The following is a 19992-nucleotide window of genomic DNA, read 5'->3' as shown; positions in this document are numbered from 1 at the left end:
TTTGTGTATGTAATTTTAAGTGCTTTTTGGTGATTATGACATTTTCTCCCATCTTATGATAGAAATTCTGTCTTTTTTAAAAAGATTTTATTTATTTATTTGACTGAGATCACAAGTAGGCAGAGAGGCAGGCAAAGAGAGAGAGAGAGGGAAGCAGGCTCCCTGCTGAGCAGAGAGCCTGATGCGGAACTCGATACCAGGACCCTGAGATCATGACCCGAGCCGAAGGCAGAGGCTTAACCCACTGAGCCACTCAGGCACCCCAGAAATTCTGTCTTTTTAGAAACATGTCACCTGTAGAAACTTAACAAAATCTTTTTTTTACCTTAAGATTCATTTCAAAATGATGAAACTTTTTTTTTTTCCTGCCCTCTGAACAGAGATGTGCGGCTTTTAATCCTGGAATATGCCCGTTGGTCTATGATTGACAAGTACCGGGCTTTGATGGATGGCCTTTCCCTTGAGTCTCTGCTGAGCTTCGTCAAGGAGTTCAAATCCCAGCTCTTTGTTGAAGGCCTGGTACAAGGAAATGTCACAAGCACAGTGAGTGTGAGGTGCTCTCTTGCTCTTGGCTAGGTCTAAATGCTGCTGTGGGCTCTGGAATTGCATTAGTTCTCCAGAAAGAGAAGCTCTATAGAGTTGTCATAGCACGGCCATTCTGATGCAGGGCAAAACTTTCTTAATGAGAAGATTGCTGATAATGGATAAAGCTTTGGATGAAATGGATTCGGTAAATACATGGTATTGGTTACTTGTTGAGATTGTGTGTGAAAACAACAGTTTAGAAATTAAAGTGTAAGCTCTGAGGTATGCTGAGGGATGTACACAGACACACACACACACTTTGGCACAACTTGTATATCAAGGTTGTGTGTTAAGGAGCTTGGGCTTTATCTTGTAGTAAATGGAAAAATCAGTGAAGCATCTAAAAAGGGATTTGTTGTTAAGAAAGATGCAGGGACCAGTTAAGAGGCTTTTGTAAGAGTTGACATGATTCCAGAGTTTATGAGGTATCCAGAGTAGTCAAAGTCATAAAAACAGAAAGTGGAGTAGTGGTTACCAAGGGTTGGGAAGGTGGAAAAAAGGGGAAGCTGTTTTATGGGTACAGAATTTCACTTTTGCAAGGTGAGGAAGTTCTGGAGTTCCATTTTACAACATTGTAAATATACTTAACACTATGGAACTGTACACTTAAAAATGGTTAAGATGCTAAACTTTGTTATGTGTGTTACACACACACACACGCATTGAGGCAAAAAATGATGAAGCCTGAGGTTAGGCAAAGTAAATGAAAAGAGAAATAGTGCGGTAGAGGATGGCTAAAACTCAGTGACTACTTGGATGTGGGTCTAATAGAGGAGGGAGGGGTTTAAGATAATGCCTGAATTTCTTGCTTGAACCAGTGGGTTGGTGGAGGAGTGGGGAAAATAGGTTTGGGGGCATATGAGGAGTTTGTTCTGACATATATTGAGTGGGATAGGTCTGTGGATCTTGTAACTAAAAGGCCTCTTCCAGCCAAGAATGCTTGTTTGGGACTCTTCGTAAATTACTTGGCTGTTGACCATCTTTCTTCATGGCTTCCTGGTTTCTCAAGACTGGCCCTTTGATGGAATATATAAGTGGCCACTCTTGAGACTGGCTGCTGTCTCATCTCCACTTCCTGTCTTTATTCCTCAGCCCCCAAACCAGCCTTAGTTTCTTTCCTCCCCATATAAGTTTAAAAGCTTCAACTCACAGAGAGGAGCAGGGTAGCTGCCTGCTTTTCTGAGCACAGTGGGAGTAGTGGGCAGGGGTCCTTTTGGTCCAGAGGACTTAGTACCATGAATTGCTCTAGGTAGAAACCACTGTAGAGTTAAGCTGACACCTCCTTTTATGCCCAGTTTTGTAGATAAAGAAAAAGGAAGTCTTGAGAGGGGAGAAGCATTCACTTAGTGTTAAGTGTTGTTTTATTGCTCTATGCCATGTTCTGTATTTATAGGCCGAGGTTTTGATAACACAATCACAGGTGTCACAGAGGACACAGCCTAGCAGGCTAACCCAAACAGTTAAGTTTGATCATGTCACAGTGTACAGGTAAGCAGAATGCCAATGGGAGAACAGAGGAGATGTTCAATTGTGAGAGCCTCTTAATTTTCAACAGTCATAATCAGTGTTGTTGAGAGACTGTATCTGCTTTCCTAATTCTATCCAGGGCTTCTTAAAGAATTAGAATATTGATATTAGTTGCTTCTGGGTGAAATTAATGTCAGGAAAGCCTGCTATAGTTATTTTCTCCTTTGCCTCCTAGGAATCAGTGGATTTCCTGAAATACGTTGTTGAGTGAGTATTGGCCTGTTTTATCTCTGTGGGAGTTGTTTATCCCTACCAGCAGTAGGGCCTTGAGCCACAGCTCAGTTATTACTAAATCCACAATGGATGATGCTCCTTGTGGTAGGTTTTCTTGAGGCTGGTTGTGTAAACAAAGTTAATTCAGAAGGGACTGTGGGCAGCCTGACTTCTTCTTCACAGTAGTTTGTGGGTGGGGGTGAGAGGATAAAGGCACTGCGCAGTGACCCATACTCATTCTTTTGCAGCAAGCTGAACTTCATGCCTCTGGAACAGGAGATGCCTGTGCAGTTCCAGGTGGTAGAGCTGCCTAGTGGCCACCACCTGTGCAAAGTGAGAGCTCTGAACAAGGGTGATGCCAACTCTGAAGTCACTGTGTACTACCAGGTTAGTTGGCCCCTTTACAGACGGCCATCCTCATGGCTAAGTATCTTTAGGGCACTAAAGCCTAAGTACTAGGGCACTAAAAGTCCAAAGTACCTGGGAGTCGTGACCCTACGACTTTCAAGGCCTTTTTGCAGTTACCTCTGTAGCTTTTAATCCTTAGGGTCATTTGTCCTCCTGAAGCAATTGAATTAAAAAAATTGCTCCTATTAGTGAAATGGATCCTTTTACAATCATAGGGCTTCACTGAATCATTCAACTACTAGTCCAGAGGGACAGAGACTGAAGAGTGGTTGGAAGTTCCCATGTGTTCCCCTGACAAAACCCCAAGTAGCAGGGTATTTTTTAAAAGGACAGTTTTGAAAAAGAGACAAAAGTAAACATAGCCAAGCGATCAATATATAGCAAACAGAATGACTACCAGAGTCATAATTAAAAGTTTTAAAGCATCTGAGATAAAGGACTTGTCACTGTATTTTGATGATGAATACGAAGTCCAGAGTCCCTTACTTCCCTGAGGTCATACTTATTGGGGCTTGAATCTATTCCTTGTGTCCTCAGATCCTGTGTTCTTTCCACACCATTCTAGAAAGGTGGGATGGGGCTTAAAGTAAGAGCTTTTCAACAGTCTCGGTTGGCCCATAACTTGTGGTTAGTCCCACTTACTTCTAGGACAATGGGGACCTGTGCCTGTCTAGACTGATCTCAGACTTCAACTTGGGTTCCTATGCTATGGTTCCTGGGTGTCCTGCATGAGGAAGTCACTTATCTTGTCAGGCCCTGTGAAGATGCTCCTGGTCTGGGATTTGGGCAGGCCTGTCTGTCACCTTGTCCTTTTACTGTGTTTCTGGCCCTGGACCTACATCTTCCTATAGAGACCTACCCTGTCTGTGGCACTTATCTCACTCTGGCTATAGATACCTAGTTTGCTTGCTTTTATCCAGGTTCTCAGCTTTTCTTTAAGATTTGAGAGAGCAAGAGAGCTAGCGAGTGAGCATGCACAAGGGGAGGGGCAGGAGGAGAAGCTGACTCCCTGCTGAGCAGGGAGCAGGATATAGGACTCTGATCCCAGGACTCTGGATCTTGACCAATGCCGAACACAGACGCTTAACCAACTGGAGCCACCCAGGCACCCTGTTCTCAGCTTAATATTTAAAGCTGAAATGACTATTGGGCCCAAATTTCATAAATGATATGGCCTGGCCCTGCTTAGCCCTGTCCACATTTCCAGTGTTTCTGCTGCTCAAAATCCATAGTACTTTACCTGTTGTAGGGTGAGATTTCATATTGTGGGACCTTGTCTGTTGAGGTACTTTCTATCCATTACCTCTTAGCACTTCTAAAACAAGCTTTCTTTACAGAACCACTTCCCTCCTCCCAGAGAGCATTTTGAACAGAATATCTCCTTGTCTAACTGAACAGGACTTGCAGGACACACAGGCTTTTAGCCTCTTCCTCTAGTGAAGTGGGAAGGAACAGAGTCTGTTAGAGGAGCATGACTGTGGGATGTACTAGCAGCATCCTTGCTTCTTGGCCTCCTGCTTTCATTCTGACTGCATCATTTTGCTACTCTCCAGGACAGCCAGGATGTGGTCTCCCAAGTATGGTATCTATCTGCCTTTTAGGAATTTATTTTATTGACTAGTTTGGGTTCCTGTGTGTGGCCTTAGAAGCTTCTATTCATACCCTTTTTGTCTGAGGAATCAGTCCAGATACCCTTCATTGATCCCAAATATTTTCTGTTCTTTTCCTTAGGACCTTGAACTTCCAAGTACCTAACTTCAGGTTTTGTCCTTTGGGTCTTGGGCAGGAGCCAGCAAGTTGGGTATTACTCCAATACCCAAAGTCCAGTTGGGACTCACCTCCATTGGGACATACAGTCCTGTGCAAGGGCCAAGAATACAAATGATCAAGTGTGATTTCTGTCCTCACAGGCTGTCTAGTGGGAAGGTAGATGTGTCAACAAAATTGTTGTAAATAAGGAAATAGAGGGTGTGATCAGTTCTTTTGGGGGAAGAGAGTAGGATGGATTCCTGAATAAATGGTTGTCAAGAATAGCTTGATTCTTCAAAAGTCCTGTAAGCCACTGGATTTTCAGTTGGTCTGACCAACCTCTCCTTTCAGTCAGGTGCCAGGAGTCTAAAAGAATACACTCTTATGGAGCTGCTTGTGGTAAGTTGTAATAAAGAAGAGTAATGTGTTCAGGAGCCCCTGACCCACTATGAGGACTGGCCTTTCTGCCTGGGAGCTAGGGACTTGGGAGGAGTCGGGGACCTGTTTGGTAGGTGAGAGGGTTATTTTTAGTATTGTCATCTGCTATGAGCATGGACAGGGGGCCTGGGCAATTTAGGAAGAAGGCAGTAAGGGAGGCTGGACTTTGGGGTTATGTACAACACTTGGGGGTTAGAAATGGAGGTTTCTGTGCTGGGAGGAGTTGGGCTGATGGGTAGTATGTTGAATTACAGATGCACATGGAAGAGCCTTGTTTTGACTTCCTTCGAACCAAGCAGACCCTTGGGTAAGTCTGCTGGCAAGAGCACTGAGCTCAAATAAAGGTCTGGGGCTTACTTTGCAGGCTGTATTATCAGATATCCTGACTGAGTGCAGCCTCTTGGAGCTTGCTGGTCCTTCCATGTTTTAGAGTCATACTGCTCAAAACAACTAGAATCTGCATCTTGGACTATGATCAGGTTTTTAGTTCAGTCAAGTTTCAAAGATTAGCAAGGAAAAAGGCACGTAGTTCTCAGTTCAGAAGAGGGGTGGACACCCTAACCCAAAAATGAAGTAGATGCATACCATCGGGATTTTCTTTTAGATTTCCAGGTCTAGTTATGATGTGCAGAAACCCTTCCCACTCACCTCTAGTCTCTGAGGGCAGGGCCCTGGGGACTACCTGAGTTCACAGAACTTTTCATTCTGGCCGTAGGTACCATGTTTACCCTACCTGTAGGAACACATCTGGGATTTTAGGATTCTCTGTCACCGTGGGGACTCAGGCAACGAAATACAAGTGAGTAGATGGGCCCAGCTATTATTCTTGGCCTGGAGATTGGGGGTTATAGGTGCTTCCTTAAACCTCAGGCAACTCTTGACTGAATAGGGTTTGCTTCACTTAATCACAGCAGTGGGGGAGGTGGAGATGCAGGGTGGATCATAGATGGCCTGATCGAAGATGGATCAGTAATGGTTCCAATGATCCTAGAAGGCTTAACTGAAGTCCTGTGGTATCCCATGGTCACTGTGCAGGGCTTGCCAGTGTGTCCTCTCTCTAAGCGGGCCTGAGGACAAGAAAAGCAGAGATGGCTGATCTGGCATTTATCCTAGAACCAGGGTTCAAGTCTTGTTGGTTCTCAGCTTTGGAGCGGGGTCAAGCATGGGTTGTCACTGCTTATGTGCTGAGGATGTCAGAAGGTGGGCTAGAGTTAGGGGTTGGGTCCTTTTCTGTTCTCTTACTCAGCTTAGGGAAAGAGTAGTGAGCCTAGAAGAAAATACTTCAGTCTCTTTCTAGAACCATGCCTTAGCCCTTTGTCTCCTTTGCATTCTGAGACCAGGTTTTTTTTTTTTTCTTTTTTGGTGCAAAATACTGGTTTTATTAAAGCATGGGAATAGGACCTGTTAGCATAACTGCTGCCTCTGATGACTTTTAATTGAAGATATTTTGTTTCAGTTCTGAAGTTGTTGATAAGAAGATAGAAGAGTTTCTTTCTAGCTTTGAGGAGAAGATCGAGAACCTCACTGAGGAAGCCTTCAACACCCAGGTGAGTAATGCTGGCCTGGTCTTTTGTTCCTTTGGCCAGTTCTTGAGTTTTGTAGTTCCACCTTAATGTGACCAAAATGTCTTCCTAGCTTCATCCCTCCCCTTCCTGCTGGCAGGTCCCAAGTGAAGGGATCACAGCAGGTCTGTCACAAACCAGACCCAATAGGATCAAGTGTGTGCTGGGACAACTGGTGTGATACTACATCTGACGGTTTCTCTCTTTGGTGGAATAGGTCACAGCTCTGATCAAGTTGAAGGAATGCGAGGATACCCATCTTGGGGAGGAGGTGGACAGGAACTGGAACGAGGTGGTGACACAGCAGTATCTCTTTGACCGTCTTGCCCATGAGGTAGTAACACAGTTTTGAGTATCAGAGTCCTGACCAGGACTCCTGATTTTATGAGTCATCCCAAGCAAATCAGTATTGTGTGGAAAAGACCAGATCCATTTCTGTATTGGTGCTGTTCCTGTGTAACGTTATTGTATTTATATTGAGGCTCACTACAGGATTTGTGAAGGGAAAAAGGTTTCTGCTATTTAAAGAAAATTGAGAACTTCTGATGTTTGAGCAATTCCTCTCCAGATTTATTAATTCTGGGTGTCAGGTCTTTTTGACCGCTTCTGGCCCAAAGTAATAAAACCTACAAAAACAGCTCTAGGACCTGCAGTCTAGCTCTCTGATAATATAACCCTACATGATGAATTAACAAAGGACATTGAGGCAAAAGGTGGTTTAACAAGAGGTTTCAGCCCAGCTCAAAAGGTGCTCCAGTTTTCTGATCAGAAGACAAACTTCTCTTCATCTGTTTCAATTGTTACTGTATTTTCTCAGGCCAGAGTATACCTTAGCATGCACCCGAGAGGTTACACGAAGGTGGTGGGTTTTGGCTCCATGTGTACTACTCAGCTCTAACTATAGCATCTGCTACCCTTTCTTATTTGCCAGGGTTAACTATTACTATGAAACACAGAAAGGGGTGTCACAGAAGCTCATTTTCATCCTTCTCTGGAATGTTGAGGGCAAGCTGAAACCTGGAAGAATAAAATGATATGCTCAGGTGCAAAGCAGAACCAAAGAGATCTGCCTAGGGGGTGTGTTCGTTTAATAACAACTTTTTCAGAAAATACACTGCTAGTCTTTTATAGCTTTCCTTCTTTCCTGTCTTACCTTCCCCCTGCAAGATTGAAGCACTGAAGTCATTCTCAAAATCTGACCTAGTCAACTGGTTCAAGGCTCACAGAGGACCAGGAAGTAAAATGCTCAGTGTTCATGTAAGTATAATAACTGAACTATAGCTCTGTCCTTTCCAGAGCATTCAGTCCAGTTACCATTCCCTGAGTTTGGGTTGGGAGTAGAGATTCTAACAGGTCTTTGCCCCTATCTGGTCAGCATGTTTCTCACCTCAAGTCTTTCTTTGGCTTCTTTCAGGTTGTTGGATTTGGGAAGTATGAGCTAGAAGAGGATGGTTCCCCTTCTGGTGAGGATTCAAACTCTTCTTGTGAAGTGATGCAGCTAACCTACCTGCCATCCTCTCCTCTGCTGGTAGACTCTACCATCCCCATTACTGATATCAGGGCTTTCACATCAACACTTAACCTTCTCCCCTACCATAAAATAGTCAAATAAACTGCAGTCTCGTTGGCCTGAAGCATTGTGTATTTAAAAATGTGTTTGTATTTTATGAAGTTACACTACTACTAGTGCCATTGAATTTTTTGCACTGCCATCATAGAATCTGATTTATACCTCCTTCTCCCACATTATGACTAACAAACCGAGAGTTACTATAGCAGCTGGCAGAGAGAAAGTAGCAGGGTGTGCCGAGTGTTACAAAAAAACTTGCAGAAGCCGTTTGAGAAGACCTGGCCTGTTCTGGTTCTCTCAGATGGAGAACCTTGAGGTGCCCTGTCTAACTGATGTTTTAGTGCCTAAATGCTAGGTGCTAATACATGTGTGTGGCTTTTTTTTTTTTCCCCCCAATGTATTTTGAAATAAAGATAGTTCTGTAATGCCCTTCAGAATGAGCCATTTGCTGCTGTGGCATTCTTTTTTATTTGTCTCTGTGTGGGGTGGGGATCTAAAACCCTCTTCCTAAACCCTCTAAGGCAATAAAATATTTTTGGATAAAATGTTGGGAGCCATATGTGTGCTGTATGAGAATTCAAGGAACTCTGGAGAATAGCATGCTGGGGATAAACAGAGAACACAGAATATAAGGGAGGGTTGAGAAAAAGGATGGACGCTCCATTATTTTAGGAGAGTCCTTGTGTAAAGCTACTTAGCTCCTGGATTCAAGGTTGCCAGATAAAAGAAACACATAAAAAAAATTTGGAAAAATTACTTTATGAAGCCTTAAGAAGCATTGAGTATAATTAAATATAGTTCCAGAGTTAGATACAATTTAATAATAGTCCAATTCCGAAACAAAAGTTGTTAAAGGTGAGGCCATGAAATTTCCTAACACTTGATTTTAATACATTGCACTAAGTTTCTAAAACAACTCAGAGGAACCAATATTTACAGTAGATGGAATATTTATGAAAAATCTGGCATCAGGTATATATGTCTGTGTATGTGTGTGTGTGTGTGTATAGAACCCAAGATTATGTGAACTAGGAACAGATGCATATCTTAACAGCCATACTAGGTGTGCAAGGGTTAAGATCGGGATTTATAAATGCTTTTTAAAGCATGGGGTTTGGGGAAAAAAGCAGACATCTTGTTTTCAAAACCTGAAGTTTTTCTCAGGACTAAAGTCAAAATTGTAACTGCCACAGAAAAGGAAAAAAGGGAAGCTTTTCCTGCTTTAATTGTTCATCTGCATCGTAAGTCCAGTATCCCTGAGATAGGAACCACTGCAATAAGAAGGGAGTGAATAGGTTCTCCCAAAGGAAGATTGCTGCTTAATTATGCCTATTGCCCTGGTCGTCAGGTGTAAACTTTGCATTTCCCAACCTAATGCTTGGCGGCACCAAGACGTTTCAGTAATGGTTCATCGTAAACCCAACATTCTCCATCTTCATGAAATAACTGTAAAAGAAAGGGGGAGAATTCAGTTACTCACTTGCTTTGTATGTCTACAAATAATATCAAACTTCTTATTATTTTATGTCTTCTCCCCCTCATTACACTGAAGTGAGTTTGAGGCAGGGACCAGGGCTCACCTTGTTCGTCACTATGCTTATTTACAAGTGGTACACTACTTCAGCATTCACTGAAATGAATGAATGACTTACAGCACAGGGTACAGGGGGAGTAGCAGCTGGTAGGTTGGGGCAGGCTCCCCAGTCAAGCTTACCCTTGTCTCCCACTGAATTTCCTTCTCCTTCCTTTCCCGAGCTTCTGCTCTTTGTCTTTCTTCAAGTCTATGCTTGGCTTCGGTTGCTGCATCAATGTCTCTGATTTTTAAGTTGAAAGTGACATCCTTCCAAAGGCTAAAGGAAAAGAAGTCAAGGCATGGAGTATTAGATGGACAGAGGAATTAGCAAACTTGAGACTGAAAGACTAGAGCCCCACTCAATAGAGCATAATGCAAGTATAAGTCAAATGGCTTTAAGTGTAGTTCACAGACTGAATTTCCTTAAAGTGGTACCAAGGCACCGGAATAATGGAGAGAGAAATAGAAGATTCCACTGCTAGTTTCAAAGGAAGAAAATAAAGGATGGGCAGAAAGCTGGATATATGGTACAGACAACAGAGAAGAAAACAGAACTGAAACTTGGGATTTTACTTCTGGCTGTACCTCTATCTAGCTATGCAACTTTGGAGCTTATCAGCTCACCTCTCTAGGGTGGGAGTTTCCCTTACTCTAAGTCAAAAGCGTTAGATAAGGGCAAAGACATACCATTTCAGAAAAACTCCCTGAATAGTGAAATCTGGAGAAACAGTCTGAACAGAGAGAATAAGGATCAAGAGGTGATCGGCAGAGATTTATGGAGATGTGGTTTCTTCTCAAGGCCTGGAAAAGGATTAACTAGGTAACTTTACAACGGAAGACACCTAAGGACCGGAGAAGTGGCCATGCCTAAGATCCCCCTGTGGTGAGGAGCAAAGCACAAATTTCTATAGATGTCCACTTACAAATACGAGCAGGCAGTCCAGCCACGCAGACTGTTAACAAGTTAGAGACAATAGCTGGGTAATGATTTGTAAGATCCTCTTCTTTCACTTAAGAAATGCCCGAATATGCTAAACAAAGAACTTCAGTGTGTGATTCTCATCCCACTGAAGATCCTGATTTTACTGTGGCAAATGGGAAAGGAAAAAGGTATGTCTGAAACCACTGAAAAACTGAATACCAACTACATCTTTTGATGGTATTAAGGAATTGTTTCCTCCAAGTGTGATATTGTGGCTAGTGGTTTTTAAGTCATTTTAGAGTTAAATACTCAAATACTAAGGGATGAAATTTTTTTTTGAAGTTTTTTGCAACAAAAGACCTTAGGGTGTTTGTACACACCTCGATAGGGAACCTCACTGCCTTCTCTTATAAACCACAAAGATGGTGGTAAGCCTGCACATAGTGAATATTTATTATATCCCAAGCATTATATATACTACATGTTTATCTCATTCAGTCCTCACATAAACTGAGGTATCTCCCATTTTAGGAAAGAAGGCAAAGAGAGGCAAGCTGACAGTCATGGTTAAAAAGCTAGTAAGTGGGAGCTCATATGAACCCAGGTATTCAGGATTAGTCTGTGCTCTGTTATGCTCTGCTATTGTGTCTCCAAAACCCAGCCCTGCCTTTACTTAGCCATTAGCAAGGGCACTCCGACAAGAGCTCTAGCAAAGTCCTCTTACCAGCGGGATTCATACTCATTCTGATCTTCCAACTTCCTCACTTTCTTCTTAATTATAGGCAACTTCTTGGTATCTATAAAAACTGCATTTTCCTAGAAAACAAGAGGTAGGTAGATGTTTTATTTGTTCGAACTGTTCCAGGAGGAAAAAAGTCAGCTCTTCCCAGAAGGCTTTAACAGATTTAATAAATCCCACACGGGAACAGTATGTGTAGACTGTGAGTTTCATACGCTACCTTCAGCTTAAAATATAGTGGTGTATCTAAGTCCTGGTAGGAGGTCAACAGAGGTTTTTAAAGTGGCTATGTGCTACATGCTCAATATTAATCTCTTAGGAAAGTTAGACTCATAAACAACTAATTCTAATGTTAAACACTGAAGTGCTGCTTACATTTCAAATTCTCCAAGTCCAAAATCCAGTTCGTTTGCTCCTCCTGTTAATCCCATACCACCTTCTTCCTACTTTAATTAGGTACTGTTTCCAAGTTTCTTTTTTTTTTTTTTTAAGATTTTATTTATTTATTTGAGAGAGAGACAGTGAGAGAGAGCATGAGCGAGGAGAAGGTCAGAGGGAGAAGCAGACTCCCCATGGAGCTGGGAGCCCAATGTGGGACTCGATCCCGGGACTCCGGGATCATGACCTGAGCCGAAGGCAGTCGTCCAACCAACTGAGCCACCCAGGCGTCCCTGTTTCCAAGTTTCTTGAAGTCAAGGACTATCTTACTCACTTCTGTATCCGTGGTGTCAGGCAGTAAATACATTTCTTATAAAAAGTCAAGTTGTGGGGCGCCTGGGTGGCTCAGTGGGTTAAAGCCTCTGCCTTCGGCTCAGGTCCTGATCCCAGGGTTCTGGGATCGAGCCCCACATCGGGCTCTCTGCTCAGCAGGGAGCCTGCTTCCCCCCTCTCTCTTTCTGCCTGCCTCTCTGCCTACTTGTGATCTCTGTCTGTCAAATAAATAAATAAAATCTAAAAAAAAAAAAAAAAGAAAAAAAGTCAAGTTGTATATACAAACACTAATTAGTTTAGCACTTAAAACATACAACCCATTCTAATGAGACAGCTGTCACTGGGTATTTGCTATCTGCCAAGCATTATTTTATTTTATACATAATTTTATTTTATACATATATAAAATATATTTATATATATTTATATATAAATATTTTATATGTATATTATATATTTATATATATTTTTTTAACATATACTGAGTATTCTGAGAGGAAAGGGGAAAATAAAATGTATTGCTGGGGAAGAGGTGGGGAATGAAAAGATTTCCTTGAAGAGATGGCATTAGAGTTGGCCTTGGTGTTTAAATTTCTGGATGAAAAGTGGCTATAATGTAGCCTACAATAAGTGTAGAATATAGGAATATATAGGAATATAGGTTCTTACCCCTGTTGCATATTTTGCATACATTACACCATTCCATTCCCCTTCAACTGAGCAAAAAGACTTCTTATCATTTGGAGAACTAAACAGAAAAGGAAACATTTCTGTCAGTCTTAAGCTGAAAACTACCAAAGAATCCGGTCAGAGCAGAACATGGAAGAGCAACTGTGAAGTCTTGGGTAAAAGCAGCTTAGTGGAACTGGATTTCCCTGAGCCAACTGTTTAAGAATGAGGACCCTAAACAAGATGCTAATGAATGCAAGATCCCATGAATAGTGGATATGAGGTGGGCAAGAGAACCCTGTGCTGGAGGTACTGGGGCCACAAAGGATGAGGGATGGTCCCTGTCCTCAAGCTGTTCACAGCCTAGTTGTGGAGACACTGCCACTGAGATTCTAGGTGGTAAGTGCTATGGTGAATTTATGCGAGCAATGCAGATCAAGGGCAAAAGTGTTGAAATGAAGGTCAGAGAAGGTCTCACTTAAGGATGTAACACTGGAGACCAGGCTTTTCATCCTGAGGAAGGATCCTGAGCTCAAACGGTCCAAAGTATCCCGAGGTCCTAAGGTCAAACAGTTTGACTTGCTGGTGCTGGTCTGGTTACCTTCAAGGAACGTTGAGAAGCAGGCCCACCCATGCCTTTGTTCTGGACATCTGATTTCCACCATCAATTCCAGTGGTGACTTGTGCTGCTCTCTGAGCTCTGCCCATATTCTCTGACTGCAGTAATTTTTTAGATTTTACACTGATCTTTAGGTAAACTTCATCATGTGTTCATGCACCTTCCTGCTCAAGATTTCTTTGGATGCTAATTATGCCATCCCAATTATTTCCCTGGAAAGCTGGTTAACCAGTCACGTATCTTCTTCCATCTGCAACCCTATTCCTAACAGGGCCTCTTAGGGAAGACAAAGTCCTGCAGATCCTTCTCTTCCAGGCAGATTCTGAATCCACCCAACTGACTGTTACCCAGACAGCACAACTGTCTTCATCTGACCCTAGATGGAACCAAGCCAAGATGTGACGGTTACTGTTTTTCCCTAGTAAAGGCAAAGAAAAAAGGACTGTGAGAACTTGGGAGACAATGCAGTGGGAATCACAGGGTCTACTATACAGACTGGCCCATGGTCCAATGAGTCAGGAATCTATGATCTGCATTAGCTGGCAATCTGTAAGACTCCTCTCAGGTTCCTAGGAAGGAAATCCCAACAGTGAATGATTTCTGTTTAAACCGAGATTTTAGGTCTCCTGATAAGGAGTTTCAGGAAGAGACATACAGGATGTGAAACAAGTTTACAAAGACAAAATCATTAAAACAGTTAATTCCTCCTAATAAAAGTTACAGTTCAAGACTAAAAAGAAAAGTATTTCAGAGAAGCAGAAGAGAACAGAAGCAGAAAAACAAAATACCTACAAAATCTCAGCAGTAATTCTGTGCTTCTTGCCCCCATAGAAAGGTTTAGTGTGGAAGACGATATTTGCACTATAGCCAGTTTTCGAACAACTGATGTTGCATTCTCCGCCTAGTTCCACCCAGGGCACTGTGAGGATAGACCTGCAAAACCAAAAGTGCAGGTAAGGCTGCCAGTTCAGAGGACAGAAAGGAGGGGTGTAGCTTAAGGACAGCAGGTTCTGCTGCCAGCTGATCAGAGGAAATGGACATAGCTCTACTTGCCTTCCATAACCATTGGGGAATGTGAGAATATAATGTTCATCATAATCTAGACACGAGACACAGCCTGTGGAGAGAAGGGATAGAATCTCTGATGAGCATAAGGCTTTACTGTTTGGATGCTGGATACTCCAGGATACTCCATTCAATTTAGGGAAAAATCAATCCTGCACCCTCCCACCCCTGTTCTCCTCCCCCATACACATGCTTATATGCAAACAGTGACATCCAGTCTGGCGTTCTTGGTGCCATTTCCCCTCACTAGACAAGGGTCCAGCACATATTACAATAAAATTCTATTAACACTCTAGTCTACCCAATGCTCAGAGACTTACCCTGCCCTATGTTGTGTACCCCAATCGACATCCCAAGGAATTTTGATTTGGTCCAGATATGAGCATTGAATTGTATCTTCTTGTTAAAACACTCAGCATAAAAGGCTGAAACTGAACAGAAATTGTTTTCAATTAGTGCACTACACAGTTATAGTCACCTCTCCAACTCAACCTGGAGAAAGAACAGGCTTCATGGGGAAAATCCTGGTGTCCCTCAAAGAACAGCTTCAAATGAGGCCAGGAAAGGATGTTAACTTCCTTTTATACCGTTTCTCCGAATGCAAGCACAACTTAGGACCATTCTGCCAGGAACTTCCCTGAACCGTGAGGGAAGCAATCCTGGAGGCTTAAAATCCTCTGGTCAGCAAGCATGTTCTTGCCCCACCTCAAGCTGGGCCCATCCACTATTTCCAGTCTTAACATTGTTGAGCAAATAAGACATTAAAGATATGCATTCTTTCCACTGTCAAGAACATACTGTGTAGAAACTACATCTCATTTATATAAACCCAAAATTGCTGAGGTCTCTATAGCACAGTTCATTATACGTGTGATTTTAGAGGGACAAGTTAGTTTCCCACATCCCTGCATTTTACACACAGCTAATCAATGGAACAGAATCTTTGGCACTTACACAAGAAAGAGGAAGAACCAATCTTCATAAGGTTAGAAAGATATAAGGATAAAAAGCCATAAAATCCATACTATAGTGAGCTCAGTTATGGAACTTTTGTGTTTTTTATTATTTTTTTAAAGTAGGTCCATGCCCAATTCTGAGATCAAGAATTACATGCTCTACCAATGGAGTCACCCAGGTGCCCCAGCTTTGGAGCTTTTAATGACCCTCTTTAGACAAACAGTTTGAGAATGGATGGTGCAAAGGAGCTCTGTAACTTACTGGGTGGATGATGGGAAACCTGTTCAGCCACAAATGTCACACAGTTTTTGGAAACCCAGGGAACTGGTCCTTCTGAAACTAGCTCCTGTAAGCAAATATAACATTTTCTTTTGGCATGGAAACAAAAGTGACACTGTGGATAATCTAACAATTAGAGTCTCTGCACCTCCCATGGTGGTTAACTATTCCCTCCTCCACACGCCCAAACCCTTATATGTAACTTTTATTATGGCACTTAATTTCACTACTAGAATTACAGCTTTGTGTCTGTCTCCCTTCACTAGACCTCCCTGACCAACACATCCTTGAAGGCAAGCATTAAGTGCCTAACCCAGGGCCAGGCATGGCACAGATGACAGTCACTTATCAGTCTGCCAAATGAGTAAGAACAGACACATTATACTGCCTTGTCTTCAATAAGGACCACATGTAATGAATCACACAGAAAGGGAGAGATATGGAGAGTTCGTGGTTTGCTCAGAGGCTATTACGTGCCAGGCACTATGGGCTAGGGCCTCTCTACATTTGCTTGAGTCTTCCTTATTCAACATCTTCCTCAAACCAATCTCTAGATGTTGGGGCCCTGAGAACTCAGGTCTGCGTTATCTACTCTTCTCCAGGCATGCTGTCTTACTAGCTAAGTGTACCTGGTTCCAGTGCTTTAAATGCCATCTACATATACTGAAATCTCTAAAAGCCCCATTTCCATCTTAGACTTCTCCCTTTAACTCCAGACTCTTAAAAATTCTGACTCCCTACTTGACATTTCCACTCACATGTATGTGTAACTCATACTTTGTATTTCCAATTAGAGTTCTTGATTTTTCCTTCTCCAAATCTAATTTTTTGTTTCCTTTTTTGTAAATGGCATCAACGAACTGCTGAAGCCCACATGAAGGGTTCATCTGTCACCTTTCTTTTACCTCCCCCGGCCACCTATAAGTACTACCTCCACGATATAGCGTGAATCAACAATGAATCTTCTGGAATAATGCCAAAACTTCCTCAGCTATATTCTTGCTTTTATTTTTGCCCCTTTCTGATTTATTTTTCACAAAATCATTACCGTGGTTTTTTTTAAAACAAAAATGCAATCCTGGTAAGCCACAAAATTACCATTATAGCCCACAAGGTCTTGCATTACATGATCTCTGAATCTTACCTCATGCCACTCCTTTCCTGCTATTATCTAGAGGATGTTGACCCAACAATTCTGTTCTTCTGGGGGTGCTGTGCATCTTTTGATTACTACCTTTACCATTATTATCTGCCCCCAAATAAAATAAAATCTTGAATCAGTATGCAATTCAGTATCACTAAAAACATCAGTGCAAAACTCACTGTGTTCTCTTCAGTATCATTTGGCAACGTCCAGTGACACTGAAAGATTTCGCCTAAAATGGGGTTGTATGGCTTTTTGGCAACCGATCCTTTCCTTCCTGCGTGAAAGGCGGAGAGGTACCATTTCACAACCTGAACCATTCGATCTCTGGCATCCTTCTGGTCACTAATGCTGCAAGGCAGAAAGACAAAATTTAATGTCTTGCTTTCTGAAAGGACACAAGCTAATGCTGCACTCCCTCACATGGTCCACTGTAAGCCAGGCAGAGAGGACCCAGGACCAAGAATTTTTAAAACTGAGACATAATATACATGATTAAACACACTAGTCTTAAGTGTTTGGCTTGATGAATCTGATAAATGTATAGTTAATTAACCTGAATGACATAGGTTTAAACTGTGATTCCTCTTACATGTGGATATTTTTTGATAAATAAAGTACTGTAAATATATTTTTCCTTACGATTTTAATTAATATTTTTTCTCTAGCTTACTTCATTGTAAGAATACAACATATAACACATGTAACATACAAAATATGTTAATACTGTTTTTGTTATCAGCAAGGCTCCCAGTAGGCTATTATTAGTGAAGTTTTGGGGGAGTCAAAGGTACAGATTTTTGCCTACATGGGAGGTAAGCACCCCAAAGCCCCACGCTGTTCAAGGGTCAACTGTATACCAGTGTTAGCCAATGTGTCCACCCACTGTGAAACCTCAAAGTGATTTGTATCTGGCTCCAGTAAACCACAGTCTAAGGCCAAGGAATGTAATAAGAGAAGATGGATTGTAACACCCTGCTATAAGGAAAAATGTCCTGCTACCACTGAAAAGCAATGTGAACTCACCTCCTTGTAAATCAGTGCCAACTTTCCTTTTGCATACATATCTACTATTGCAAGCTAATATGTGAAAGTTATGAGTCAGTCTGTAATCTGGACACTAGACTACCAGCTCCTCAAGGGCAGACACTTTTTTTTTTCCTGGCAAATGCCAGGTGCTTCAGAAAGGTTTGCTAAATTCGGATAACTGAATTTTGTTGGGATAAAATATAAACAGTGATTACCAATCCCTGGATCAAATAAGTTCCAGCCTTGGCTTTGTAAGTACTGGCTACCTATTAATGGGCTCTCAAGATTTTTTTAGTGTCCAACTTGATTGCTTAACAACATCACTACCATATAACCTAAGCAAACAGATAGGCATCTGATATAAACAAAGTATTTAATGCCTTTTCCTAGAAATGTCTGAAAGGTAAAAGGAAAAAAGGAATCCATCTATTCTGTATAAAGAGAAAGCTACTGAGTAACATCTTAAAAAATTGGAAACTACAGTGTTCAGTCAAATACCTCACAAACAGGTCCGGATGTGCAAAAAAGTCTGCATACATTTCTAAAAGAGATCTTCTTTCAAGAATGAATGTTGGAAGAACTACCTGAAAAACACACATTTGACCCTTGAGGATCAAATTCCACTACAGATAAACATATTGCTGAACTGCTTTAAAAAACACAAAAACAAAAACCCCCAAACCCAAAAATCTCATTCCAATCATGGTATACCCACCACGTACTGCCCAGGCATGCTTCTGATCCCCACTTCCCAAACTATTCTGATTCAGAAATGCCCATTAACCTGCCCAACAGATGGGAAACAAAGAACAGATTTTGAACGTTCAGATGTCACTTTCTTCGTGCAATCTCCCTAAAGCTCCTGAATCAGAGTAACAATGACAAATGACACTCAGTAGCTACCCTCTGATGCCTACACACATTATGTTACTTTACAACAATCCTGTTCTGAAGAAACTATTATCCCTATTTTACAGTTAAGAAATGCAGCTCAAAGAAAATGAGAAATTTTTTCACTGCTCTGCACTGATGTGGAATTCTGTACTGAATCTCTGCAACTTTCTAATGCCACTTCTCTCTGATTATTAGCTGTATTCAGCAATTTACCTACTTATGCAACTGTCTTCTCAAGTAAACGATCTCCTAGAATGTTAGGACTACACTTACACATGCATTCATGACTACTATTATGCAGCAAGAGATTTTTAAATGAGCACTAAAGGAATAAATAAGAGAATAAAGATGGGAATCCATCTGAACTCTTTCTAGACAGGGCGGACCCCAGGAAGAAAAATGTTGAGGGCCTAGGAATGTGGCAGAGGAGAAAAAAATAGTAAACTGGAATATGGAAAGAATGCATGAGAAAGATTAGGAACAACCAATTAAAAAGAGAAGTATTTCATTAGGAAATGAAAGAACAGTTTTTGAAATGTCTATCAGATTATAAATTATTCATTATGGAGCACCACAGTAAACAAAGATTTCCTTAAATTTAGTAATTACTGTGCATCTACTATATTCAAGATCCTGTGTTAAATGTTGTGGACAAGGCAAAGGTAAGGATGAGAGAATACTATCAGTACTTAAATTTTAGGTGGAATACTAGGGCGCCTGGGTGGCTCAGTCAGTTAAGTACCTAACCCTTGGTTTCGGCTCAGGTGATGATCTCAAGAGTCGTGGGATCAAGCCCTGCATCAGGTTCCATGGTCAGCACAAAGTCTGCATGAGATTCTTCCCCCTTCCCTCCCTTTCTATCCTTCCCCCCGCTCAGCACATGTATATACCCTCTCTGAAGAAATAAATCTTAAAAAAAAAAAAAAAAAAAATCTTTAGATGGATTCTGACAAATATACAAGAGATGTTCAAAGTGTCCTGGGAGTTCAGGAGAGGGAAAGATCATGTTCTGCTGGGGGACCAGAATGAAGGCAGAGCTGGGAAATGATTCACTGAGGTGGCACTGGAGAAAAGCCTTAGATAAGAGGATGGCTGTAACAAAGGAGAAAACAGAAGAATAAGACATGGACATGGGCGGGGGGGGGGGGGGGAGGCAGAGAAAGGAAATACGTGTGACAGGGAATGACCAGTGGACCACCGTGGCTGGGTATATAAAGACTACATAAGAGACTGATCTAAAGAACACAGCTTAGAAAAGGACACTGTGGCTCTAACATTTAGAATGTTTATAGTAAGACTCCAGTATTTACATTTTAAGTAAACTGTTTCCTATGTATGT

General features: G+C 41.8%; 2 protein-coding genes across 10 annotated transcripts in view; one reads left to right on the top strand and one right to left on the bottom strand.

Annotated features, from left to right (window-relative positions):
• NRDC (nardilysin convertase) overlaps positions 1 to 8119 on the top strand; it is a 106827-nt gene extending 98708 nt beyond the window's left edge. For 2 of the 3 annotated variants that reach the window (XM_032844202.1, XM_032844203.1), the window contains 10 exons: positions 381 to 543; positions 2288 to 2319; positions 2574 to 2712; positions 4834 to 4881; positions 5175 to 5227; positions 5636 to 5719; positions 6377 to 6467; positions 6700 to 6816; positions 7650 to 7739; positions 7897 to 8119. In XM_032844202.1, the coding sequence (XP_032700093.1) occupies positions 381 to 543; positions 2288 to 2319; positions 2574 to 2712; positions 4834 to 4881; positions 5175 to 5227; positions 5636 to 5719; positions 6377 to 6467; positions 6700 to 6816; positions 7650 to 7739; positions 7897 to 8094 (1015 nt within the window). In that variant the 3' untranslated portion in view covers positions 8095 to 8119. Of the gene's footprint in view, positions 1 to 380; positions 544 to 2287; positions 2320 to 2573; positions 2713 to 4833; positions 4882 to 5174; positions 5228 to 5635; positions 5720 to 6376; positions 6468 to 6699; positions 6817 to 7649; positions 7740 to 7896 lie in introns of those variants that run through there. The other variant, XR_004381087.1, reaches the window with a different exon arrangement.
• OSBPL9 (oxysterol binding protein like 9) overlaps positions 7031 to 19992 on the bottom strand; it is a 172436-nt gene continuing 159474 nt past the window's right edge. For 6 of the 7 annotated variants that reach the window (XM_032844208.1, XM_032844205.1, XM_032844207.1 and 3 more), the window contains 10 exons: positions 18258 to 18343; positions 16910 to 17081; positions 15569 to 15653; positions 14671 to 14781; positions 14339 to 14402; positions 14078 to 14218; positions 12667 to 12745; positions 11272 to 11363; positions 9767 to 9902; positions 8796 to 9498 (listed from right to left, as the gene is read on the bottom strand). In XM_032844208.1, the coding sequence (XP_032700099.1) occupies positions 9424 to 9498; positions 9767 to 9902; positions 11272 to 11363; positions 12667 to 12745; positions 14078 to 14218; positions 14339 to 14402; positions 14671 to 14781; positions 15569 to 15653; positions 16910 to 17081; positions 18258 to 18343 (1041 nt within the window). In that variant the 3' untranslated portion in view covers positions 8796 to 9423. Of the gene's footprint in view, positions 7500 to 8795; positions 9499 to 9766; positions 9903 to 11271; positions 11364 to 12666; positions 12746 to 14077; positions 14219 to 14338; positions 14403 to 14670; positions 14782 to 15568; positions 15654 to 16909; positions 17082 to 18257; positions 18344 to 19992 lie in introns of those variants that run through there. The other variant, XM_032844206.1, reaches the window with a different exon arrangement.

The sequence above is a fragment of the Lontra canadensis genome, unplaced genomic scaffold (genome assembly GCF_010015895.1).
Source record: "Lontra canadensis isolate GAN:19392208 unplaced genomic scaffold, GSC_riverotter_1.0 scaffold148, whole genome shotgun sequence".
Classification (NCBI taxonomy): domain Eukaryota; kingdom Metazoa; phylum Chordata; class Mammalia; order Carnivora; family Mustelidae; genus Lontra; species Lontra canadensis.
The sequence above is the reverse complement of the archived record's forward strand: the minus strand, read 5'-3'. Positions and strand labels throughout refer to the sequence as shown.